The sequence below is a fragment of the Heterodontus francisci genome, chromosome 18, assembly GCF_036365525.1.
Source record: "Heterodontus francisci isolate sHetFra1 chromosome 18, sHetFra1.hap1, whole genome shotgun sequence".
NCBI lineage: Eukaryota > Metazoa > Chordata > Chondrichthyes > Heterodontiformes > Heterodontidae > Heterodontus > Heterodontus francisci.
Window position 1 is genome coordinate 50094636 of NC_090388.1, and position 27431 is coordinate 50122066.

General features: G+C 42.9%; 1 protein-coding gene across 2 annotated transcripts in view; it reads left to right on the forward strand.

Annotated features, from left to right (window-relative positions):
* foxm1 (forkhead box M1) overlaps window positions 1-27117 on the forward strand; it is a 33252-nt gene extending 6135 nt beyond the window's left edge. The window contains exons 3-9 of one of the 2 annotated variants that reach the window (XM_068050691.1): window positions 3270-3418; window positions 4466-4624; window positions 10496-10624; window positions 12080-12148; window positions 13380-13467; window positions 17068-17267; window positions 20865-27117. In XM_068050691.1, the coding sequence (XP_067906792.1) occupies window positions 3270-3418; window positions 4466-4624; window positions 10496-10624; window positions 12080-12148; window positions 13380-13467; window positions 17068-17267; window positions 20865-21737 (1667 nt within the window). In that variant the 3' untranslated portion in view covers window positions 21738-27117. The remainder of the gene's footprint in view (window positions 1-3269; window positions 3419-4465; window positions 4625-10495; window positions 10625-12079; window positions 12149-13379; window positions 13468-17067; window positions 17268-20864) is intronic. The other variant, XM_068050692.1, reaches the window with a different exon arrangement.
* Window positions 27118-27431: the final 314 nt, after the last annotated feature.

Consider the following 27431-nt stretch of genomic DNA (forward strand, 5'->3'; position numbering starts at 1 on the left):
CAGATGCTGACTTGCTTCCTTTATCATCAAATTTCTTGTGCTTTTAATTATAGATTTGGGGCATATAACAGTTTTTCTTTTTATTTCTACAATATGCAGGAATTGCAGTGTGTTCCAGCAAATTAATTATTACTCATACTTTCAATAACTGCATCACAGGTATAGAGTCATAGAGAGATACAGCACTGAAACAGGCCCTTCGGCCCACCGATCTGGACATTTTCAAATAATTACGGAAACAGTTCTGACAGTTTGAGACAGCTGCTGACAAAATAGAACAAAAACAATATAAACTTACATTTTACTCTGACAGTAGTGAGTGTATAAGTGATTTACAGACAATAATTTACATTTCTCAGAAGATGGATAGAAACTACTTGAGTATTACTCTAGTAGTTAATGTTATCTGAACCCCACAATTATACTCTAGTCTGTAACTCCAATTTATACTTTAACTACTATCTTGTAGTTTTGAATGTGCTCAAAATGATAAACTGCTTTTTCTAAGTGCAGGGCAGGATTGTTAATAGGAGATTCCTACTGTGGTGAGAGGACCCATAGCTGCACTCAGGCCTCAAGCAAACAAAAGCTAAATTCCTACTGTGAGCAGAAACAGATTTTAACTTCTTTGAACACTTCTAGCAACATTAATGTATTTAAAGTGCTTACTGAACTTAAAGCCTGTACCTATTTTCAGTAGAAGCCTTATTATTTTTCTTGCTAACGTTTCTCCAAAACACACAGAACAGATTATTATTATTCTCTGGTATACTATATAATCTGTTCCATAATCTACTCAATGTATCCTCTCCCATGTGGCAATGAAGATCAGAAGTTTGAAGGGAAGGGACCAGTCTTTTTTTATATATATATTAGTTTGTGGGATGTGAGTGTCACTGACAATGCCAACATTTATTGCCCATCCCTAATTGCCCTTGAGAAGGTGGTGGTGAGTTGCTGCCTTAAACCGCTGAAGTCCATGTGGTATAGGTAGGAAGGGAGTTCAGTTTTTTGACCCAGTGAAAGTGAAGGAAAAGCAATACAGTTCTAAATGAGAGAATGAGATCCAGAGAAGTAAAGGAAATGGGGGGAAATCCATTAATCAGTAGTATGCATAGTCCCTTGGACAGACTGACTGGGCTAAAATAGTTTTGTTCCCCTCTGATAAGAATTTGTACGTTGCTTGGAATAGTAACTACAAAATGTAAATCAAACTACTGCGGATGCTAGAAATCAAACAAAAACACAAAGTGCTGGAAATATTCAGCAGGCACGTGACTTGGGAAGAAACTTGCAGGTGGTGATGTTCCCATGTGTCTGCTGCCCTTGTCCTTCTAGGTGGTAGAGGTCACGGGTTTGGAAGGTGCTGTTGGAGGAGCCTTGGTGTGTTGCTGCAGTGCATCTTGTGATGGCGTACACTGCTGCCACTGTGCGTCGGTGGTGGAGGGAGTGAATGTTGAAAGTGGTGGATGGGGTGCCAATCAAACGGGTTGCTTCGTCTTAGATGGTGTCGAGCTTCTTGTTGGAGCTGCACTTATCAAGGCAAGTGGCGAGTATTCCATTACGCACCTAACTTGTGCCTTGTAGATGGTGGACGGGCTTTGGGGAGTCAGAAGGGGAGTTACTCACTGCAGGATTCCCAGCTTTTGACCTGCTCTTGTAGCCACAGTGCTTATATGGCTGGTCCAGTTCAGTTTCTGGTCAATAGTAGACCCTAGGATATTAATGGTGGGAGATTCAGCAATGGTAATGCTGCAAAATTTAAGGGGAGATGGCTAGATTCTCTCATGTTGGTGATGGTCAGGCCTGGCACTTATGTGGCGTGAATGGTACTTGCCACTCATCAGCCCAAGCCTGAATGCTGTCTAGGTCTCGTTGCATTGGAGCATGACTGCTTCAGTATCTGAGGAAATGAACACTGGGCATTCATTAGCAAACCTCCCCACTTGTGACCTTAGGTTGGAGGGAAGGTCTTCAATGAAGCAGCTGAAGATGGTTGGGCCTAGGACACTACCCCGAGGAATTCCTGCAGTGATGTTCTGGAGCTGAGATATCTGGCCTCCAGTAACGCAACCATCTTCCTGCATCTCAGACTCAGATCCTGTGCATTTGAGAATCTATGCATCCCTTATAGGATTCTGTCCAGTATAAAACTCTAACTAACAAGATGTTAAGGGATTTGGATGACTCCGTGAGCTGCAGGGACAAAGCTTAGGAGGATGATGTAGCCATGTGGTAGCCCTTGATTGTCATGCATTACCGGTAACGCCCTTGAACACGACTGCATCGTAGTTAGCCCCATATTTATCCTGGCCCTCACGTACACACACAACCGGTTAACTGGGGAAAAAAAATTCAAGGAATTTTTGTTTACAGCTGTTACAAAGAAATAGAAGGAATTTTATAAAAAATTTGGGCTGAAAAGAAGGTATGGAAGGAAGTCCTTCGTTTCGGTGAGGTATCCCAAAGATGTTGACGGCTGTCAATGGGATCTTCCTCGAACAGTTCTTTCCAGGCAATGTCGATGATCAGTTTGGGTAGGCTTCCAAGAGCTGCAGCTGCAGAAGTTTTCAGTCAGGTTGCAGCTACAGAAGGCTCCAAATACGTCTCATAGCAGGGAGGCAGCAACAAGGGTTTCAGTTGCACACATTTGACATGCAAGTTCTTTAATCGTGCAGGGTTTTTTTCAAATACCGGAGAAAATAAGAATCTCTTGATGCAGGTCTTCTTTTCAAGACAAAGATGGCTGGAAGTCTCCTGGCAGGTCAATAAGCCAACTACTTCTGTTTCAGGCCAAACACCCACTGGCTTTTTTAACAGTTCAATTGAAATTAAAACTTTCCAGAAGCAAGTTTTGTGACATCTATAAATCTTGGCTTATCACTCCTCTGCAAACATTTCTCAAGCCAAAACAAGACCTGCTGGGTTCTTTGAAAACAGGTGCCTTCTAATAACTGTTTATTCTCAGGTCAAACCTCTGGTGACCTTCCTTTTTTAAAAAAAAACACAAAGTTCAGCTTCTTCAAGATTCCAGATGAATCAATGTCTATAACACTTCTTATTTAAAAGAAGTAACCTCGTGGCACCAGTTAAATTGGGCAACTGGCTGAACTTTGTGAATTGTGGCATAAAGTGTAAATGAGGTGCAGCGGAGGTTATTGGTAGGTTCTGATGACAGAATCTACTTACAAGATGCCTGAACATGATCCACAGTGGACAAGCTTTCTGTTTTTTTTGCATAAACTCTGCCATTATTTTCCTTCTCTTAGCTTCTACAGTTCCTGAGCACCTTCTCTTGGATGACAGCCTGACCAACATCCAGTGGCTGGGTAAGATGAGTACGGATAGCCTGGGGGCTTGCAGCGTAAAAGGTGAAACTGAGAAAGAAAACCAAGAGCCTCCAACAGAAGGTGCCACTGTAAGTGCCATTCTTCCCAGCTCTATGCTCAATTCTGAGGCATTTCAAAAACTTCATCTTCAAAGTATTTATCAATTTGATAACTTTAGTGAAGTTTAAGCACAGTATTCAAAGTGAGAAATTAACAGTCTGGGCATGGAGCCAGGAAAGGTAATTGAGTATTCAAAAACTGGGTGAGGTGAGTGTAGAGGGAGAAGGAGCAGGCAAGTCTCATAGAAGAGATGATTTTGGAAAGGGAGAGAAGCTACAGAGTGACAGGATCAGAGTATAATGAATGAGGGATGGTCAGGAATGGAGTTTGGTGATGCCAGAGGCAGCTTTGTGTTCAACTTAATCATAGATACTACGAAGTCTGAGCTCTTTGTACTCAGTAATGGAGATGGGGGTGAAGAAGGCAGGGGAAAAAGAGTTTGGCGGGACAGTTAGTTATGACATGGCTTGTCCTTGTGTTTTAGCAGAATCTTGAAGTCATTTGAGGATTTGGCAGAAGAAATTGAAGCAGATAAGAACTCAACCCAGTTGTACAAATTTAGCAATGAATGACTAGGCCAGATATGTGCGAGCTGAGCCTGAGGCCTTTGGAATTGAGGGGGAGGAATGGAAGATGATTGATTTGATGGAAGAAGAGATGAGGAATTAGCACATCAGATTTTATGACCGTTGTATTTGTCTTTGTCTTGACTCCTTATCATTTCCCTCAGAATGGCTTGTATAGAAAGTTGAATTTGTATTTTTTATCGCCACTTTTAGTTGGATTAAGTCAAATTTAGGGATGCGGCGTTAACTTTGCCTTGCATGCAGCTAACTTACACTGTATCCAAGTTCAAGTGCTTGGGGCAGTGTAAAAGAAGATTTACTGTGAATCTATCCTTGCTTTATCTGTCATAAGAGTGACCTGATCTGACCTGAATTCAGTTGTGTAAAGAACCTTGTGCGAGTCTCCTGTATCACCCAGAATATATCCATGAATGGAAGACTGTATTCAAATTTTCCACTGTATTTTGCTTTTATTTATGTTTTCAATGATGGATTCTCTCCTTATTGCAGGCAGAGTCTGTTCATGAACGGCCTCCGTACTCTTACATGGCTATGATTCAGTTTGCGATAAACAGTACCCAGAGCAAGAGGATGACGCTGAAAGAAATCTACACTTGGATTGAGGATCATTTCCCCTATTTCAAACATGTGGCCAAACCAGGTTGGAAGGTAAGATGGAAGTATAATGTGCAGGTTGCCACTGAGCTTTGGATCACTAAAACACATCAGCTGCTCCCGAAGTCTCTTGTCAGTTCCTGATTGGAGTTATGTCAGGCAGAGGCTCCAGAATATCTTCTGGGGAGGTTGAGAAAAAAAGAGGATGGGGTGTCCTGCCTTGGCAGAACCTTACAACTCCCAAGCAGTTGGTGGAGATCTGAGTCTAGGTGGACTTGTTGCCATGAGAACAAATACATAAAGTAAAAACATAAGAAACTGAAGCAGGAGTATGTCATACGGCCTTCGAGCCTACCTTGCCATTCAATAAGGTCATGATTGATCTTCAACCTCAACTCCCTTTCCCATCCACTCCCTGTATCCCTTGATTCCCTGAGAATCAAAACATCTTGAGTGTGGGAGTTGCCCTGGGAGTCCTCAACATTGACTCCAGACCCCATGAAGTCTCATGGCATCAGGTCAAACATGTGCAAGGAAACCTTCTGCTGATTACCACCAACCGCCCCACCTCGGCTGGTGAATCAGTAGTCCACCATGTTGAACGCCAATTGGAAGAAGCACTGAGGGTAGCAAGGGCACAGAATGTACTCTGGGTGGGGGACTTCAATGTCCATCGCCAAAAGTGGCTCGGTAGCACCACTACTGACCAAGCTGGCCAAGCCCAAAAGGACATAGCTGCTAGACTGGATCTGCAGCAGGTGGTGAGGGAAAAATCTACTTGACCTCATCCTCGCCATTCTACCTGTCGCAGATGCATCTGTCCGTGACAGTATTGGTAGGAGTGACTACCGCACAGTCCTTGTGAAGACAAAGTCCCATCTTCACATTGAGGGTACCCTCCATCATGTGTGCCACTACCACCATGCTAAATGGGATAGATTTTGAACAGATCTAACTACTCAAAACTGGGCATCCATGAGGCGCTGTGGGCCATCAGCAGCAGCAGAATTCTATTCAACCACAATCTGTATCCTTGTGGTCTGTCATGTCCCCCACTCTACCATTACCATCAAGCCGGGGGACCAATCCTGGTTCAATGAAGAGTACAGGAGGGCATGCCGGGAGCAGCACCAGGCATATCTAAAAATGAGGTGTCAGCCTGGTGAAACTACAACACAGGACTACTTGCATGCCAAACAGCAGAAGCAGCATGCAAGAGTCATAGAGTGATACAGCACTGAAACAGGCCCTTCGGCCCACCGAGTCTGTGCCGACCAACAACCACCCATTTATACTAATCCTACGTTAATCCCATATTCCCTATTACATCCCCATCATTTTCCTACCACCTACTTACACTAGGGGCAATTTACAATGGCCAATTTACCAATCAACCTGCAAGTCTTTGGCTGTGGGAGGAAACCAGAGCACCCGGCGGAAACCCACGCGGTCACAGGGATAACTTGCAAACTCTGCACAGGCAGTACCCAGAACTGAACCCAGGTCGCTGGAGCTGTGAGGCTGCGCTGCTAACCACTGCACCACTGTGCCTCCCAATAGATAGGGTTAGGTGATCCCACAACCAATGGATCAGATCTAAGCTCTGCAGTCCTGCCACATCCAGTCGTGAATCTTCTCTTCTTGGCATTTCTTCACAGATGAAGATTTTGGGATGGTTGTAGCCGTCTGTGGCAGGCCCACTGGTGGCTAGTCAGGCCTATTCATGACCGGCAGATTCTTCCACAGCGGGTAGAAGTAAAGGTGTAGTCGCTCCTGGGGGCAATTGGATCTATCCTTCTGCTCCTTTTCCCTTTCATGCTGGTTCTCCGCTCAGTCTCAAAGGTGTTTGTAGCCCTCCTGATGTAGCATCTCCAGGCATCACGATCCATGGCCTGCGCTTCCCACTGATGATCGATGTTCTTCAGGGAGTCCTTTAAACGTTTGCATGGGGTCCCTCTGTTTCTTTTACCCGTGGTCAGCTCTCCATACAACACGATCTTGGGCAGGCACTGTGACCCGCCCAAGACAGTTGGCTTTGCGGGAGGATGGCCTCAATGCTGGTGCTGTTGGCTGTTTCCAGGACTTCAATGCTTGTGATGCAGTCCTGCCTGCGGGTCTTTAGGATGCTGCAGAGGCAGCGCTGATGGAAGCGCTCTTAAAGGCATATGGGACAGCGGTATAGGACCCATGACTCTGCACCATGCAGAAGGGTGGTGAGGACTATGGCTTTGTACACTTTGAGTTTGGTCTGTGCTCTGAGGTTGTGGTTGCTCCACACACGTTTGTACAGTCTGCGGAATGTTCTGTTTGCTTTTGAAAGCCAATTGTCCACTTCCTTGTCTATGGTGGCATCAAATGAAATGACACTTCCCCAAATAAGTAAATTGCTTGACGGCATTCAGCTCCGTTCCCTCGATGACCATGCTTGGTGGTCTATATTCTTCTTGGGGTGCAGGCTGATGCAAGACTACAGTTTTCTTTAAACTGATTTTTTAGTCCGAAGAGTTGTGCCGCCTCGGAAAAATGTGTTGTTATATGTTGCAGGTCTGACTGACTGTGGACCAGTAGAGCACAGTAATCGGCGGAATGAAGTTCACGGATGAGGTTTTCTTGTGTCTTTGTGTGAGCCTGAGGTTGAAAAGGCCTTCGTCAGTCTGGAAGCGTACATAAACTCGCTCCTTAAGGTCTTCCATTGCCTGCTGCAGCATCCTGCTGAAAAAGATGGTGAATAGGGTCAGGGCCAGCACACATCCCTGATTCATGCCACTGGAGATTCAGAAGGGACTCGAGAGGTCACTGTTTTCCTTGACTTGTCCTTACTGATTTTCATGACTGCTGAATGGTGTGGATAATTAAACAACAAACAGGAGGAAGCGGCTCCACAAATATCTCCATCCTCAACGATCCATCTCGGCCTCCTCCCGAGGTACCCAGCATCACAAATGCCAGTCATCAGCCAATCTGATTCACACCACATGATATCAAGAAACAGCTGAAGGCACTGGGTACTGCATAGGCTACAGTCCCTGACAATATTCCAGCAATAGTACTGAAGACTTGTGCTCCAGAATTAGCTGCACTCCCTAGCCAAGCTGTTCCAGTACAGCTAGAACACTGGCATCTGCCCGGCAATGTGGAAAATTGCCCAGGTATGTTCTATCCACAAAAAACAGGAGAACTCCAACCTGGCCAATTGCTGCCCTTTCAGTCTACTCGCGATCATTAGCAAAGTGATGGTAGGGGACGTCGACCGTGCTATTAAGCGGCACTTGCTCAGCAATAACCTGCTCACTGGTGCTCGATTTGGGTTCCACCAGAGCCACTCAGCTCCTGATCTCATTACAGCCTTGGTCCAAACATGGACAAATGAGCTGAACTCCAGAGGTGAGGTGAGAGTGACTGCCCTTGACATTAAGGCAACATATAACTGAGTATGGCATTAAGGAGCCCTAGCAAAACTGCAGTCAATGAGAATCGGGGGGAAAACTCTTGGCTGGCACAAAGGAACATGGCTGTGGTTGTTGGAGGTCAATCATGTCAGTTCGAGGACAGCACTGCAGGAGTTCCTCAGGGTAGTGTCCAAGGTCCAGCCATCTTCAGCTGCTTCATCGATGACCTTCCCTCCATCTTAAGGTCAGAAGTGGGGATGTTCTCTGATGATTGCACAATGATCCGCACCATTCACGACTCCTCAGATACTGAAGCAGTCCGTATAGGAATGCAGCAAGACCTGGACAACAGGAGTGTGATGGAATACTCTTCACTTGCCTGGATGGTTGCAGCTCCAACAAACTCAAGAAGCTCAACACCATCCAGGACAAAGCCACCCACTTGATTGGCACCCCATCCACCACCTTCAACATTAACTCCCTTCACCACCGATACACAGTAGCAGCAGTATGTACCATCTAAAAGATGCACTGCAGCAACTCAGCAAGGCTTCTTTGACAACATCTTCCAAACCCGTGACCTTTTCCATCTAGAAGAACAAAGGCAGCAAATGGATGGGAACCCCACCACCTGCAAGTTCTTCTCCAAGCCGCACACCATCCTGACTTGGACCTATATCACAGCTCCTTCACTGTCACTGGGTCAAAATCCTGGAACTCCCTTCCGAACAGCACTGTTATGTACCTACATTCCAAGGACTGCAACGGTTCAAGAAGACAGCTCACCACCGCCTTCTCATGGGCAGTAAATGCTGGCCTAGCCAGCGACACCCATATCCCACGAATGGATTAACAAAAAATCTATCGATCTCAGCCTTGACTATACGCAACAGCTTGAATAGAGAATTCCAAAGATTCACAACCATCTGAATGAAGAAATTCCGCCAGGACCTTCTATTTTGAGATTATGTCCCCTAGTTTTAGACACTCTAGCCAGGGGAAACAGCCTCACTGCATCTAACCTGTCAAGCCCTCTCAGAATCTTATGTTTCAATGAGAACACCTCTCATTCTTCTAAATTTCAGACAGTATAGGCCCATTCTATTCCATCTCTCCTCATAGGACAATCCTCTCACCCCAGGGATCAATCTAATGAACCTTCGTTGCAGCGCCTGTAAGGTTTCCTTCGGTACTGAAACCAAAACTGTACACAACACTCCAGGTGTGGTCTCTTCTAAGCCCTGTACAATTGCAGCCAGACTTCCTTACTCTTGTACTTTAGTCCAGATGCAATAAAGGCCAGTGTACTATTTGCCTTCCTAATTTCTTACTGTACCTGCAGGAAACTTTCTCTGTTTCATGTACAAGGACACCCAAATCCCTCTGAACAACATTTAAGAGTTTCTCACCATTTAAAAAAGAATCTGTTTTTTCTATTCTTCCTACCAAAATGATTACATTACAAACAAAATTAGGTTTAATAATTAGCCAACAGATTTAACCAAAAATAAATAATGGGGTTTGGGGGGAGGTGCGGGGTAATGTTTATCATGATGGTAAGTGTACATGGACTGCCTCTTGTGCTAAACTGTGATTAAACATGGGCCTTTGATTTCATTGCCACTAGTACATTATTGGAAGGTGTGTTTTTCTGACTCATAAATACTTAACATTCGACAAATGTGAAGGGCTCCCACTGGGCATTTACCTGGTCTCTGCTTTGTGCTTCTCCAGGTAGGATTTACCAGGATCAGGAAGCTAGTGTCTGGGGAATCTTGGATGTTAAGCTACATCTTCTACTCTAATGGATTGCTAACAATACACTAAATACACCTAGTAAAAACACCTATTAGGATTCCTGAATGCTCTGGGATGCTACAGTTTTATTAGAGGTGGGAAACAGTCGTTTTGGCTCCCTCAGGACTAGAAATCCAAATGCTTCCAATTCAAAGGTATTAGCTAAATGTGCCATCAGGCCTGAAACTTAAGAAAATTTTAAAATGTGGGATGCTCTCAACTTAGTTCCCAGCAATGTTGGTACTTGGTGGGAGCTCTATTACCTGGTTAAAATTTTAAAAAATCATTTATCTGTTTTGCCTAAAGCTAAATTCAAAAAGATTAACACACAGATTGCAAGGGTTCCATCATTCCTATGTATTTATGGCACAACTTGTGTTGGAGGAAAAATAGTGTTGGTTGATTTTTTTTTTCCCTCAGTTTTTTTGTTGTTGTATTTATGCTGGATACAATATGCACACCATTTCAAGAGGAGATTTTTCCCTCCATTTGGCAGTTCCAAAGAAAAGGAGGTTTCATGTAAAAAGAAAATAATTTCCGAGGAGCCGCTTTCTTCAGTGCTAAATTTTGTTAACACTCCTGTGAAGAACCTTGGGATGTTTTACTACATTAAAGGTGTTATATAAATGCAAGTTGTTGATGTTGGTACAGTCCTGATGAGTCACTGATTTGACAGTGATGCTTTGTTATTTTGTAATGCTCATTGTCATGATGATTAATTCCTTTCTCCCTGTTTCAGAACTCTATTCGCCACAATCTGTCTCTGCACGATATGTTCATCCGTCAAACATCTCACAATGGCAAGATATCACACTGGACAATCCGCGCTGAAGCCAATCGCTTCCTGACTTTGGATCAGGTTGTTAAGGTGTGTTTTATATGTGTTTTTTAAAACAAGTTTTTTTTGTACAGCTTCATTGTTTCTAGTCAACAGCTGGATAAATATCTGGTTAATCACACTATTGAGTAGTGTTGGGGTTAGTCCAGACAGGCACTTTCTAATTACTATATGGAACAAGGAGATGAATGATCATTGTTTCATTTTGATAGATTGTAATGTCAGTTTGATATCTGGAGTTTTGCTCAATTATCTTAGAGAATAGTAAAGAGCTTAACAGTTTCTTCCTTTTGAAGTGTTACCTGCAATTAAGATTTCTTAAAAAATTAAAAATCCAGACCAGGACAAATTGCATTGTACCTATTAGAAGGAAAATTCTTGATGGTCTATACTTAAAATGAGTATCTATTAATTAATTTATTTGTAAACTCTGAACTCTGACTACTGTTGCTGCGAACTATGCTTACCCATCCTTACAGGTAAATGATGTCTTCATAACCAGGGTTGTTTTAATTGTGTCTTTTGACTGTGGCCTTTCAGAATCAAGACTAGCACATGATTGAATCGATACAGCTATTTCTAATTATGTACATGTTATATTAATAAGACCTGTAATGGTGATCATTCAGTGCTATTGATAAACTAGGTTACTCCGTCCATGTTCCTGTTCTATCAGCTGCACTCCATATTTCTGCAATTTAAATATTCCAGATTTGCTATCAGAGCGACTTTACGTGAATATTTCGTGATCGAAGCAGGCTGACTCATAGCAAGGTTACAGCGCAGAAGGAGGCCAATCAACCCGTTGTGTCCATGCCGGCTCTCTCCAAGAGCAACTCAGCTACTTTCACTCTCCCAAACTTTCTGCATAGCCCTGAAAATGTTTCCTCTTCAGTTGCTTATCCAGTCCCTCTTTGAAAGCCCCGATTGTATCTGCCTTCATCGCACTTTCAGGAAATGCTTTCCAGATCCTAACCACTTGCTGTATAAGAAAAAGTTTTTTCCTCATGTCATCATTGGTTCTTTTGCCAATCACCTTAAATCGATGTCCCCTTCTGCCAATGGGAACAGTTTCTCTCTCAACTCTGTCCATACCCCTCATGATTTTGAACACTTCTATCAAATCTCCTTTCAACCTTCTCGAAGGAAAACCTCTCCAGTCTATCCTTGCAATGAAGTCCCTCATCACTGGAACTATTTTCATAAATTTTTTCATTTGCCTACAAAATAACAGTGACTACACTGCAAAGGAAATTCAGGGCTGTGCACCAGTCAGGATGTCCTGAGGACTTGAAAGGTTTTTTTATGTTATTTTTGATGCTCATTATAGGAGGGGCTAGTTGAGTAACATGCTACATTCATTGAACTCAGTAAAAAAAATGCCCAATTGCTGAAATGCACCCCATTGCAGAATGATGTCAGCATTTTTTTTAACTTGTATTTTAACCTTCAACACCTCTCGTTCTTGGTCGATGTTTCATGCAGTCATCGGATTACAGCCCAACTGACCAGACTCATTGGAACCAAGCATCGCCTGTGCTGGTCTGTCAACAAGTAAGACCCATGTGCTCTTGATGGCATCTTGTCACGTCTTTGTGTTGATTTTTATTTTAACCAACTGATGTAGGTGGGCAGTGGAAAGGGAGACATTACTTTTGGTGATATTTATACTGGGATGTCTATGACCTCAGTTATTATTTCTCTTTGATTGCAGAATTTAGTACTTAAAATAAGTATCCATTAATGACTTTATTTGTAAATACGGGACTCTTTGTTCTATTGTTGCTATGAACTATGCTTACCCATCCTTACAGGTAGATGATGTCTTCATAAACAGGGTTGTTTTAATTGTGACTTTTGACTCTGGCTTCTCTGAAAATCAAGAATGGCATCTGATTGAATCAATAAAACCAGAGAGTCAAGGCTGCAAATGAGTGGGAAAGAATAAAGAGAAGAGAAAATGAATGGGGAGAAATGGTGAAGAAAAAGTGAATGGAAATGATGGGTTAAAAAATCCAAGAAAGCAAATGGAATTCAGGAAATAAAATATCATGATAAGGAGCCAGAGTAAAGGAAGGAAATGGAGCAGAGAGTGTGGATTACAGAAGCAAAAATATTAGGCAAGAGAAAATTTTTGGATCCTATACAGCAGGAGATCTGGGGATTGGGAAAAAAGCTGCACATTTGGACATTGCACAGTGGAACCTTTTGAAAGTCTTGCTGATCCCCCGCCTGCTGTCACAAACTTTGATAATCTCTGGGAGGAATTTATGCTTTAACTAGATGGATACATGATCGTATTCTGCTCAACTGATGCGTGTTAACGCCATTCTCTGTGTACAGCTCATGAAACATTCTGAACATAGGTTCCAATGATTCCAATTTCCTCTCTGACTTGCCCTGATCAGTAATTCCAAAAAAACATAGCTTGGGGACAGCAAAGCAACAGGAAGAGAGCAGATACTTGTGCATAAAATCCAAGAATTACAGGTCATTTAGTATAATAGTTTTGGTGTCAGTTTGGTATCTGTATCCCCCTTCTGGGTATCTATTACACTAAACTATCCAAAACCCTTTAATTAGATTCGAGCCTGTACCTCCATTCTACATATGTTTTCTACATTGAAAATGGTCATCATTTCTGCTACTGGACTTGGCCTGTCTGATTTTAACTATGGAGTGGTTGGGAATTTGAAATTTAAACAGATCTTGAGGTGGGGGGGTGGTGTTATGCATTTATGAAAACATAATAAATAATTTTCTTGTTTAATCTGTTCAATTTTAGCAGCAAAAGCGAACCGGCAGCACAGAGCTGTCAAAGAACAATGTGACTATCAGCACAGGTACGAGAAAAGGTAGCAGTTCCATTAAAGGTGAACTTGCTTTTGAATTGCTTCTGTTTTGGTGTGTTCTTATAAGCTTAATGTCCAGCAACTACACACACATCTGCTGGAAAGGAGGGACTGTCTGATATTGGCCTCGACCCATGTTTAATAATACCATTGAGGGAGATCTGGGAGTTGGGTATCTGCATGTTGCCAAGTCTTAGCTAGGGAGTGATATTCAATAGAATGAATAAATAGTGAGTCCTTCCAAAATGAAATTCTTTCCATTTAGTGATTCTTGGACAAGTCGGGCCTGTCCCAGGGTCACTTATATTGGAACTGGTTTGTTCTGTATTAAACAACTGAATTATTTTTACTTGATCCTCATGTTGCCTGGCTTTGCCTCATCCCAGTGTAGGGCTAAAACCCTACCGAATGGACCAATCTATTTTAAGGAGCATTTGCTTACAGGAAGAGGAGTCAGTTTGCCATTGTAAATTTACTTAGGATTGAATGATGGCTGATTTCCTTGTGGCTCCATAGGACAAGCAAACAAATGGATTTTTTGAATAAACTTTGACTGCACCTTCCTTCCTATTCTGTGTCAATATTCTTCCACATCAGACCCCTGATAGTGTAATATGGCACACTGATGTAGCAGTATATTGAAAATCTTCTACCCCCTCTAAATTTCAACCAAAAGAAATTATTTTGCGTACTTATAAACCATCTGAACCCTTCATTTACATTCCAATCTATAATTCACTCCTAGATATTCATTCTGTATACATAAGCTATCAGAACACCCTAGAAAAAAATTCCACTCCTGAATATCCGTTGTTATTCAATATGTGAATTATATATCTAATTTGAATTTCCAATCAGCAACGTAAGAGTTGGGAATCTTTGCATATGCTGACTCTGTGTTATTTCACCCCATGCCTTAAAGCAGCATAACAGCCCAGAGTTGGACAGGCAATCTGTGCAAACAGCAGCCTTGCATGTTTAGAGATTCATGAGACCATCAGATGGTGCATTTCCTCACTATTTCAAATTCTTAAAAAAAAAATTAGGTATGTGCCTTCAAACCCAAGTTGTCGTCAAAGTTGTAATTGAGAACTCAGTGGTCTGGGTTTTATCCTGGAGGCGAGTTCTGTGCGGGAGTGCTGTTGTGAGGTTGGGAAACCTGAAAGAATCGCGGCAGGAGTGAGGGGTTGGCAGGGGATGTCCTGAACGAAGGGCAAGGGTTTTATTGTAGTCGAAGTGATTCGATGGTGGTCCTGGACATCCATTAGTTGTCGGTGGGAAAGAGGCTGGCTGTGGGCAGGGGGTGGGGTTCCGATAGTGATGGTGGTGGGTTGGAAGCAGACAAACTGCATTGGGGCTTTACTGGGTAGCTGCTTGTGCCTGCAGGAAGTACTCCTGCTCGTTGCCCAGAAGCAGTGCTGTAAAGGCACATACCTTATGGATTCAGCGCCTACTGACTCCTTTAGGTTGCCGAGGCCTGGGAAACCTAGCCGTCTACAGTTAAAAATAGAATGGCTATTAAAGTGAAGGTATTCGGCCTCATTAAAATATTTAAATGACCAACCTGCTTCCCACGAGCGGATTGGCTGCCCACCCCTCGTCCCAACTCTTAAAACCTGGAGTAAGCGGGTTCGGTTCCTGTTCCAGATTTTTAAAATGTTAACCTCTGGCATGACGTCAGCCCACCCGTTTAGAAATGAAGGTTAGGCCCAATGTATGGATTTTTGGATGTAAACCATGCCCTTCGCCCATGTGCTACTTCAGTCTCCAGTTTTTGGGTCCATTCCAAACAAAGTGGGAAATTCTGACATTAAAATCTGGATAAGTTTTGAAGAATCTCTGTAACCCACCTAAAGGGAGTCCCAACAACAGGACCATTTATAATTAAAGGGAGTGTATTAATTTGACTTGCCTTTCATTTTAAACAATTTTTTAAATGCCAGCGTAGTGTTGTTTTTGTCATCTGCTGTTAACCTCTGTGCTTTAAGTATGCTGCCTAGCAGCAGTTTTGAAGCTGCTCAGAACTTTTGTTAAGATAACCTACCTGAAAAGATGAGCATTGCCTGCATGGGCTGTTGGTCACTGCAAGCAACATCTGTCCTGTGCCTTAGAATCCAGTAGTAATGCACTGGAGTGATGGAATATAGGTTTACATTTGCCATTCCCAGCACAGTCATTATCCATCTCAACCATGGAGTTGAGGATATATAAAGTGAAGACTCCTTTGAGTAGGAGAGGAAATAGCAAAGCAGGGCCCAGCAGTGTGAAAGAGGTGAATTCACATCAAAGCAGATGGAGTCATTAATAGAGAGGGAGCAGTGTTTTACTATGTCATTTCAACTAATTGGGGGAATTGTATGGGACCTATGAGAGCGGCTTTGCTGGCATGAGGTGATTTAATTAGGCGTCAGTTTTTTTTTGATTTCCGACAGCGGGTTTTTTTTTTATTGCAACTAAGTCAACGGCGTGTTTGCAGGGGTCCGGGGTTCCCCCTGCATGGTGGCGGATATCAACTTTGCATGCATTTCCATACTATGAATACTCATTACCCTACACTTAGTTCAATTAAGTCCTACCTGCCAGATTAAGTTAGCGGTGCTTGGTATTCCTGTGCCAACTGGTTCACGTTCGTTTAAACGTGGTGTACACCAGTCGGCTTTGTGCAGTTGTGTCTGAGGTCAGTGGTTTCAAGTCTTGAACTCATCGGCACAAGGAAGGCCAACATTGGAATGGATATTTGACTCCATGCTTGGCACCAGCAAGGGCGAATCTTCTGAGGCAATGGCGGAGAAGCCGTAAGGGATTGCTTGGAGGGGCAGGACACAAGGTGAGGTGATTGGGTGCAGAGAGGAGCAGGGGAGGACAGTGTGGGTGGAGGAGCAGACAAGGGAGGAGGGGAGTTTTCAGGGTGTGTAGTGGTTATTGATACTGAAGCTGACTGTGGGCGGTTGCAGGGGGTGGTGGGTTGATGTGTGCATGACTAAACAGATGGTCATGAGGGTCCTAAAGGGAGGGATGTGTGCTGTCAACGTCGGGGTCCTGTGGGACAAAATCAGTGTACTGGCTGGCAGACGGAGCAGTCAAAAAAAATTGAGGGGGAGGGAGTGCTCGGGTGCAAACTGAAAATGAAGGTAAACCAAGAACAAATTATAATCTTATTCTGTGGCTACAATCAGCATATGCTTCCAAAGGCTTCTGATCCTTGTAGTTTGCACCACAGAATATTTTATTGACATGTGGCTCATGGTGCTTGACAGAGTGACGGTGGGTTCCACCAATGAAAGTCCACCCCCGCTGCTAGATTACATACGTTTCCTGTCGCCGCACCTTTAATTGGCATGTACAATTGCATGCGAAATGGGAAAAAGGGCGGAAGTGGACGTTCCGCCAACTTCTGGTCCACCGTTGGAAGCACTGTGGTTCTTGTAAAATCCCAGCCAGTTCCTCACACTGTCTAGCTCAGTTACTGCTTCCAGCCTTATTGTCTGATAGAGCTGAATTAGCATCAAATTCCATATGATATAAAGAGGATGTTAATCTTTATCAAACACTAGAGGGGAGGTGGTGAGTCACGCTTTAATAGGCCTGCCGGATAAACTGTTTTGATTTTTCTTTGCATAGAAGTGAACCTGAGAAAGATGAAGCCGCTGTTGCCTCGGAGTGACTCCTACCTGGTGCCCATTCAACTGCCAGTCACCTCTTCCCTCATCCTACAGCCTTCCTCTCACATCGCCCTGCCAACAATGCAGGGGCATCCTTCCTCCAACACAAGCAGTAGCGAGTTGGCCAGGAAGCGCAAGCGTGTTCGAATTGCACCAAAGGTGAAATTCTTTTTCCTTTTAATGTTATAGACTGTTGGCACCACAAGCTGCCCGTGTATTTAGCTTTCTAATACCATCTGCTGTATTGTTATAAATAATGCCTGACATCTGTGCATCCAGTGCTTATACTATGATGCCTACCTGTATGAAAATTCAAATTTTCCAAAAATATGCTAACATTGTTACGACCAGGTGAGAAGGTCCAGGGGTTCCCTCTCAGCCTTTGCCTGCTTTAACCGTAACAGGGTTTAATTTTAAAAATACCATGTTTTTAGCTTCCCCTCAGTTCCCTGCTCCAATTGTAAGGCAAAGAAATCAATTCAGACAGGTTTTTTTAGATTTTAAACAAGAAAGGTAGAAGTTTATTAATCTTAAACTCTAATCCAGTTACCAACTACGAATAAGCGACCGACCACGCTAGCATGCATACATAATAAACACGCACGCAGATAGAGACAGAAAAGTAGAAAAGAATAAAGGGGAAAAGTTTGAGGCTATAGATGGATTTCTGTTTTACTGTCCTTTTAGTTTGCTGTGAAGTCTTGGGGTTGCCAATCAGACTTGCAATTCGTGGGGGCCCAGTGCACACTTCAACTTGTTTCGAGGTCGGAGTCTTTTCTCTCTTGACATTTATGTGTCTTCCGTGGGTCTGGTGGCTTGGAAGAAAGAGAGAGAGAGAAGCTTCCTTGCTCCAGGTTCCAGTTCAAACAGTCTTCTGCCTCCTTCTCTGTGGCACAATTCAAAATTCACAATTCAAAAACCCTAGGTTGTCCAGCAGGTTAGTCATGTGACCAGCTGGTTTAACTAGTCCTGACTCTGTGGATTGTATCATCTTAGCAGGGCCTGGAATGCACTTCCTTGGCTTCAGTGTCTGGTGATCAAAATTCATTTGGGGTTAATTGGAGCAGGGAATAGTCCTTTGTCTCTCCAAGCATTGTCTGTTAGTATGCAAATATTTTTTCAGCCAAATGTCTGGTGATTTTTTAACAAGTCCTTTCTTCACTCCAACAACAGTTTAAAATCAATGTTCGTATGACAAAATTAATATGCCTCATTCTTGGCAGGTGGGGGTCTGCATGACAACATTCTGTAGCTATCCCAGAAATTTCCCTCTGTATGAAAACTGTTCTTGAAGGATGCCACACATATCTGGGCTCAAGTAACATTGTTATTGTTTGAGCTCTTGAAGCTTGTGATGTTATAAAGTGTTTCTGTTTGTAGCTCTGCAAGGTGGCATGCATACTGTGCCAACCTCTGGGTGATGCTGTATCATCCTTATGTGCAGGCTGTAATTGTGGTCTGTCCGTGATCTGTATGTGAAAAACACTGCTCGATAGTGTGTAATGTACAAGCCCACGACTGAACAATGCAGCAGCACTGCAACCTTCTGATTGGTAAGGCAGAGTCCCTCTTTGTTTTCTCTCTGCCCATCACCACCCCCCCCCCCTTCAGATTTGACAACCTGATCAGCTGTCCAAGACCAAGGAGACAGCGTGCAGAGAAATTGAATGTGCACATGCATCTGCTCAGTTACACAGCAGATTGGTGCCTAGATGCTGTCCTGATCTCTTGGTATGAGTTACACATAGAGGCCAGGATTTTATATGGTTCCCTGAGGCAGGGTTGGAGGTGGCAGTGTGCAGAGTATCGTTTGGGGGGGCGGCGAGGGCCCATCACCTTCCCGTCACCAAGCAATCTTCCCAGTGATGGGATCGGTCGAAGATGGCCTTTCCCACCCAGACAAAATTGAGGCCCTTAAGTGTCCTTAAGGCCAATTGATGGCCAATTAAAAGCCTCTTCCCGCCGCCGCTAGGATCTTACCCGTGGCAGATGGTGCCTCAGGGAGGACACCTTCTAAAACGAGGCGCCATCCCTGCGGGCTTGGGAGTTGGGGTTGGGTTGGGGTCCCTCTTCCGTGGACCACCCCACCAGGAACCAGTTTATCCCCTGGGAACCCCCCCCCCCGGACAGCTTCCCCTGCCTTTTTGGCCCAGTGCCAGGAGCCCTGCCTCCAATATCAAATCCAACCCAGAGTGTGGATTGTGCACTCCTGTTTTGTTACAATGGGCAGCAGTACGAGAACCTTGATCCAGATATTTCCTCCTCTTCGCAATGCAGTCGCAATAGGGTAAAACGGGTGATAGTGAGCCAGCAGCTTGTTTTATATACCTCTCCCAATTTTTATTTCTATTGAAGTCAATGCTGAAAGGCTGCTGACTCTCTATCACTCGTACTGCTGCCAAAGGTCAAAGATAGATCAGAGAATGGTCAGAATGGAGAACTTGCTACCACAAGGAGTAGTTGAGGTGACTAGCATAGATGCATTTAAGGGTAAACTAGACACACGAAGAAAGAAATAGAAGAATATGTTGATGGGATAGGAGAAGGCTTATGTGGAGCACAGACATCGACATGGGCTAGTTGAGCAGAATGGTCTGTTTCTGTACTGTAAGTACTGTGTAATAGTACTATGTAAAAGGCCTGGAAGATCATTATCTTCTTAGTTAGGGAACTAAGAGAAAATTAGATTTAATCCTGCAATCAGAGCATTTTCAGCAATGGCTTGTCTCCCTGCCCCGGCCCATACTCGAGTCCCATTTGAACCTATCCTTGGCCCTCTCCTCTTCCTCATCTGCATGCTGCCCTGTGGTGACATCATCCACAGATATGGGGTCAGCTTCTACATGTATGCTGACAACATCCAGATCTACCCCTCAATCATCTTTCTCTCAACCGCTCCACTGTTTGTGCTGTCAGACTGATTGTCTGACATTCAGCCTTGAATGAGCCACAATTTCCCCAAGTTAAACATTAGGAAGACCGAAGCCATTGTGTTTGGCCCCACCACAAGCCTCATACCTGTGCCATCAATTCCATTCCCAATTTCTGACGACTCTCAGGGTGAACCAGACTATTCACAACTTTCGCATCCTATTTGACGCTGAGCTGCGTTTCCAACCCTATGTCCTCGTTGTCACAAATAAAGCCTGTTTCCACCTCCATAATATCACCTGCCTCAACCTGTCTGTTTTCTGATATTCTCATCCATGCCTTTGATACTCCAAACTCAACTGGTCGTCCTCCTACCCTCTACATTCCGAAAATTTGCTGTCCATATCCCATTCTGTGTCAAATCCCTTTCACCCATCACTATTTTCATTAATGAGCTATATTGGCTCTCTGTCCCACAACATGTGAGATTTAAAATTCTTATCTTTGTATTTAAATCCCTTGATGGCCTTGCCTCTCCCTATCTCTAATCTCCCTGAACTCGGCATTCTTCCGATCCTTGCCTCTTATGCTGCATTCTTTCCCTTTGTCTCACCATTGGTAGCTGTGCCTTCAGCCATCTAGTCCCCACCCTATGAAATTCTCTCTCCCCTCCTTCTGCACCAAGCTTATGGTTACCTCACCCCCTCCCCCCAATATCTCTATCTCTGGCTCAACATTCATTTTTGTCTGATTACACCTTTGAAGAGCCCGGAGATGTTTTTACACATTAAAGACGATATATAAAAGCAAGATGATAGAGGAAAATTCCAATGCTATCTTTCAATATGAATGCTTTCAAAGTATTTGGTCTGATTTTTTTTTAAGGTACCAAATGAGACTCTGAGTTGTAATCATCATGTGACCACAATAAAGAACTCTGAGAAACCACTGCTGATTCAGGCAATCCCTCCAGTTAGTGACGTGAATGAAAATTCTGCAGCAGCAAAACTCTGCGGGGCATCCAAGGAGAGCAGTTCCAGGCGAAAGCAGAGGCATGTCCTTCAGCCTGTTGAGGAGCCAGTTATCCTGTTTCCAGAAGCCAGTGAGCCTATGGCAGAGACCAGATTAGATTTGGGTTTTGCCTCTGACTTGTCAGCATTTCAAGAATCTAGAACCCTGGAGCAATGCTCAGATTCTGCCAGCACCACCATAGATTATAACTTCAAAACACCCATTAAAGAGAAGCCACGTGATCTGCCTGCTTCCTCCACCCCCAGCAAAGGCACCAGTGGGAGTTCTCCAGTCACTGTAGCCAACAGCTGGAAGATTGCACTGACTCCTTTGAAAAAAGATGACAGCCTATTTGAGTTCAGTCCTGTGAGGACGCCATGTGGTTCCTTCTTAACACCCTTGCGTAACAACACAGGATACTTGAGTTTTAGTAGTACGCCATTTAAGGACTTCGCTCTCTTCGAGTCACCGCGTGAGCTCTTGAACTCACCAGTTAAGGATCTTGTGCCTGATGCAAGCTCCTCCCCTCTTTCAGAGGACAAATCCAGAAGATGTTCCCGAGAACTTCAGGTAAATGCAAACTGTAACCCTACAGTAAACAGGTCCCTGACTGAAGGCTTGGTCTTGGACACCCTCAACGACAGTCTCAGCAAAATATTTCTGGACATTAGCTTCACTGGCCTGGAGGATGATGACTATGAACTCGGGAATATGAGCTGGTCAGCACTAATCCCAGAACTGAGATAGATCAGTTTGTGGGATAGGGAGGGGGAGGGGGGGGGGTCTTGCTGCTTAAATGATTTCTCCCTGGTGATAGGATCATTTCAAATTCAAGCTGGTGCAACTGTTGAGACAAAATTAGAAAAAATTCTACCCACACCTAACCTTTGGACAAAATTTCAGTTTTCGTTTGAAGTCATCAGTTCCTAATGTCTGTATTTGTAGGTACTTAGTTCCTCACCCACCTGGACTATGCTTACTGTAACTAGATTAATCACTGTTCATTGTTACCTGTGTACAATCTTTTGCATGTGTCTGTGTGAACCTGCCATACAATATAATGATTTCGATGTGTGTGTGTGTGTGTGTGTGCTATGTTTGATGCTGCTTTGCCTTCATGGACACAGGACTTTGGGCCACTTTCAAAAGGCCTTGAGATCTCCCTTGCACTGCATTTCTGCCAATCTTTATCAGATTCTTTGATTGTGACTGTAGACTTTGTTGATTCTTGGTGTCTTCTCAGGGGATGATAAAAACTTTTGTATATTGTGCATGTAAATAAATCTTTAAAAATGTAAGAGAAAGATATGAAGAGGAATGGAAGCTTTGTAATGCATAGGGTGGGAAAGGGGAAATGTCCTTGGTTTCAGTGAAGGTCTGATCTTAACTGAAGCATGTCTAGTTTGTAAGATTTGGGTTAATGAGGGCAAGTCATAGTTGATCAGTGTCTGTGTGAGTTGTCTGTCTTTGATGTACCTCAGAGATTGACATTAATAGTTGTACTGCATCCTGTAGCTGGTAGCATTCAGCTCCAGCCCCCAGAGTTTTTGTAGTATCAACAGAAAATACTAGAAATCAGTATCTGACTAGTTAACATTTTCAGTGTAGACCCATGATCAGAACTGACAGAGCTAGTGTATATTTCCAGATTTTCTATTCTTTCAGATTTCTATTATTTGTGGTTTGTTTTCTCGATGGAGAAAAGCAACATTTTGTGTCTGTATTAGCTTTCAATTTTTGATTATCCAATATTTGCTCACAAGACCAAGTCCATCTCTTCCTCCCCAGTGAAACCAAGTTGTTCTGTGCACTGCTATGTAGTATGCAAGTGATCTTGTAGCAATATTTGAAGCACTGGCTTGAATATGCAACATTCAATTTTGGTGTTTTAAATATATGATGTATTCCAGATTAAACTGAATGTAAACAGTCCTTTTCTGTGAAATATTTTAACTAGGGCTAGTAACTTAGGATACTGTGATGCAGCACTATACAGTAGCAGCTAGAAATAAGCTTTGAGATGTGGACTGGTAGCTACATTGTACCGGAGATTTGGGCTGATTGAGAATCTTGGCCTGCAGTCTTGTGCTTCTAAACTACCTGTCCTTGACTTCTTACCTTGGCCAAAAGGAAAATTCTCTATCTCAGCTAAGGCATTTCATTGTTCGTCAACCAGCATAGCTCTTGCCCGCCATCTCACAGCCTGTGCTAAGGGTCCAGCCCCTGCTCTGTTGCATGAGGAACAGTAGATGATGTTTCACTGAAATTAGTTTAGTGGTTTGGCATCCTGGTGCAGGAATGAGGCTCTTTGGGACACATCAATGGCACTACCCTCATCAGCTACTCTCCATTGTTTCATTAAAGAACTCAATCAAGTTTGTCAGACATGACCTGTCTTTAGCAAATTGGCGTTGACTGTCATTAACCCCTGTTTTTCCAGTTGAAAATCATTCTGTCACAGATTATGGTATGTGGAATAGCTGACTGGCCTGCAGTTGCCAGATTTATCTCTCCTTTTTTGAACTTGTATTTCCCTCCACAACCTAGAATGCATCTCATCTGGACCAGGTGACTTTTCTACTTTGAGTTCTGCCAATCTTTTACGTAACTCCTCTTTGCTTTTATCCAATTTCTCTACTCCCTCCTTTCTTGCTGACACATTGGCAGCATCCTCTTTAGTGAAGACAAATGCAAAGTGTTCAGTCAGTACCTCGAGCATGCCCTCTGCCTCCGCAGGAAGATTTCCTTTTTGATCCCTGGTCAGCTCTTCCCTTCCTATTTCTAACTTTTTACTCTTGTATGTTTATAAAAGAATTAGTGTTCCCTTTTATGTTTCCTGTTTAATTTTTTCCCATAGGAACAGGCATAGGTGATTTAGCCCCTTGAGCCTGTTTTGATATTCAATGAAATCATGGCTGATCTGCAATCTAACTCCATATACCTGCCTTTGCCCCATAGCCCTTAACACCTATGGTTGGCAAAAATCTATCAATCTCTGATTTAAAATTAATTAATGATCCAGCATCAATTGCCATTTGCAGAACAGAGTTTGAAACTTCTACCACCCTTTATGTATTGTAATGTAGTGTTTCCTAATATCACTTCTGGGAAGTCTGTATCTTTTTTTAGGCTATTCCCCTAGTCGTAGACTCCCCAAACAGCAGAAATAGTTTCTGTCTATCTACCCTATTTGTTCCCCTTAATATCTTAAAAATATTGATGAAATCGCCCCTTACCCTCCTAAATTCCAGGGAATACAACTCTAATTTGTTTAATCTCCTCTTGTCATTTAACCCTTCGAGTCCTGCTATCATTCAGGTATATTTACGCTGCCCTTCCTCCAAGTCCAATATATCCCTCCTAAGGTGTGGTGCCCAGAACTATTCACAGGACTCTTAACTGAGGTCTAACTAGAGCTTTGTACAGCTGAAGCAATCTATATTCCATACACTTTTTTTGCTCCTGTTATTTCCTTTTTCAGTTCTCCTCTGCACTTTTTGCATTCCACTTGATTCTGTACTGTATTGTGAACCTGATGCTCATCATAAGCCTCCTTTCTCATTACATTTTAATCACAATTTCTTTAGTCATTGCCTTGGATGCCCTTCCTTTCTCCCTCATGAGGTGTCTTTCCTGTACCACCTCCTTAAAGGCATCCCATTGCTCATTTACTGTTTTACCTACTAATATTTGATTCCAATTACCTGAGCCAGCTCACTGAAATTAGTCCTCTTCCAATTGAGTATCTACTTTTGATTCAAAAGCAAAATACTGTGGATGCTGGAAATCTGCAATGAAAACAGAAAATGCTGGAAATATCCAGTCTGGCAGCATCTGTGGAGAAAGAAACAGTTAGCATTTCAGGTTGTGGACCTTTCATCAGAACCCTTCTGTACACATTTTAGAAATTCCTTCCCTTCCTTGCCCATTACACTGATTTTATTTTCCTAATCTGTACTATGATAATTGAAGTTCCCAACTATCACTACCCTAATGCTTTTGCCCTTTTCTGAAATTTGCTTGCAGATTTACTGTTCTATCTCTTTTCCACTATTTGGTAGTCTACACTATATACCCAGCTCCTCTTCTGCCCCTTAACTTGAACCAAATAAATTCTCTTATTAAACCCTCTAGTAAAGAATCCCTTTCCAGAGCTATAATGGTATCTATTATCAATACTGTTTTCACCGTCCCTTATTTTTTCCCTTTCCTTATCCCTCCTGAACACAATGTTGCTAGAATGTTAATTTCCCATTCCTGTCCTTACTTGAACAAGGCATCTATTATTGCCACTCTTATCACATCCCCAGGTGACAACTTGTGCTTGCAGCTCACCAGCCTTATCATTTGACACCCTCCATGCATTTATGCACATCACTGTAAACCCACTTTAGTCTGCTTTGCCTTTCTTTCCTGTTTGAGTCCTCTTTTTTTCTGGATTACACTTTATTCTAATGCTGTTTGTCTCTCCCAGTCCTCTATGCACATGGTTTCTTTTCTCGAACTCTTCGTCCTGGTTTCCTTCTCCCTGCCCAAGTAGTTTAAACCCTACCCCACAGCACTAGTTAACCTTGCTGTGAAGACATTGGCCCAGCCCTGATCAGATGCAACCTGTCCACTTTGTGTAGGTGCCTCCTGCCCCAGAACTGGTCCCAATGCTCCAGGATGCTGAAGCCCTCCCTCCTGCACCATTTCTCCAGCCATGTATTCCCATACTTTATCTTGCTGTTTCTATAACCAATACTGCATGGCATTGGTCCTACTTTCTTTTTAATCTCCCTGGCTCCTTAAAACTTATCAGTAAAACTGCAACCCTTTTGTGGTTACATTCTGATCTGACTTCTTTAGAGCAAGGTCTGAGGAATGTGAGTTATCCTTATTTGACTTAAATATCTCATATTTTGCTGTGTGCAGGCTATTTTGTGGAGTAAAATATTTTTGTAAAAACTGTTCACCCATCCCCTCGCTTATCTAGTGTGACATTCCATTCCTTGGTTAATATGTCAGGTCAGGTATCCTGCTTCTGCTCCTCTGTAATATGCTGCTTTAACATGGACCAGAAGTTTTCACTTCTGTTCCTTCCTTTCTGACGAAACCTTTAGCTGTGCATCAAGAGGCAGCTTCAAATCCGCGGGAAGAATGATTTTCCCTGCACGGCCAGTAGTGGGAGTGTTCACTGAAGATTGAACCAGCTGATTCTTTGTGCATTTTCCAGTGTTCAATCCTGTGAAAACTTTTTTCTATGCAGTGGGGACTAGGAATGTGCTGTGCAATCAAACAATGAGCTGCACTTTTCCAGAAGGCTTTTTAAAATGTTTGATGAGACAACTGGTTAAAGGGAATATTTAGTTTCTTGCCAAGGTGATTCCATGAAAAGGATACTAGTAGAAATAATTCATTGACAGGACAGTTTATGATCCCTGCAATTTTTTCATCTCTTTCCATATGTCCTCTGCTGTTTGGAGCCTCCTTCAATACAATGCTTTGGTAGTGATTTTTTTTTTAGGTCTTTGTGACGTGATCAAGATAGTGACAACAGGATCAAAACCACTTTGTATTATTAGTTATTGGTTGCATTAACTGGGTGGCAAGGCCATTGGCTGCTGCCTTGCTCCCCACTGCTGCCACACATCATAAAACCACATGAATTGATCTCTGTGCTTAACCAATAGAAATTGTCTGTTTGTTGAAGGGCACTATTGACTCTGTGTATTTTGAGAATTGTAATCTGCTCCTGCTTTACATCCCAACAAGTGGCCTATTAGTGTACTACTCAAACTCCTTATTTTTGAGTCCATGAAGACCTGAATATGCAACAACTATAAGTTTGGTGGTCAAACATCCCCACAGCTGAGTCAATAGATCATGCAACAGCAACAATAGTTGTAAATTATGAACAACAGTTTTTTCCAGCTTGCAGTATATGTAAATATTTCATATTAACCTACTTGTAAATGCTCCAGATTCTATTAATGCACCTTAATCAAAAGAACACAATCTGTGCCTCAGACATGTAATATAAATATAAGCAGCTCATTGTGACACTGTACTGACCTGAAAGGGGTACGCTGCCTGCTTTAATTGGTAAAAGGCTGCTGTACTGTGATGAATGCCAATAAAAATAACTTTACCTGAATTGTAGCCATGAGTCACTATGTTCTGTAGCCATACTGTATTGTTTTTTTAATCATGCGGGTATTTGTTATTTTCAATCTCTGTTTTATCATTGCTATCTGCAGTGAGGACTTCACCGGTCATCCGGAAAGATATTACATTATAAATAAACTAGCAGAGACCAGCAAAACATTTGCAGTGAAATTAGTATCTTCATTGCAACAGTACTTCTTTAAGTACAGGATTTCTAGTGATTCTTTCACCAAAGACTTTACCTCCCATCAATCCCATCCCATCCCTCACAGAAAAAAATCTTTCCAGCTAGGG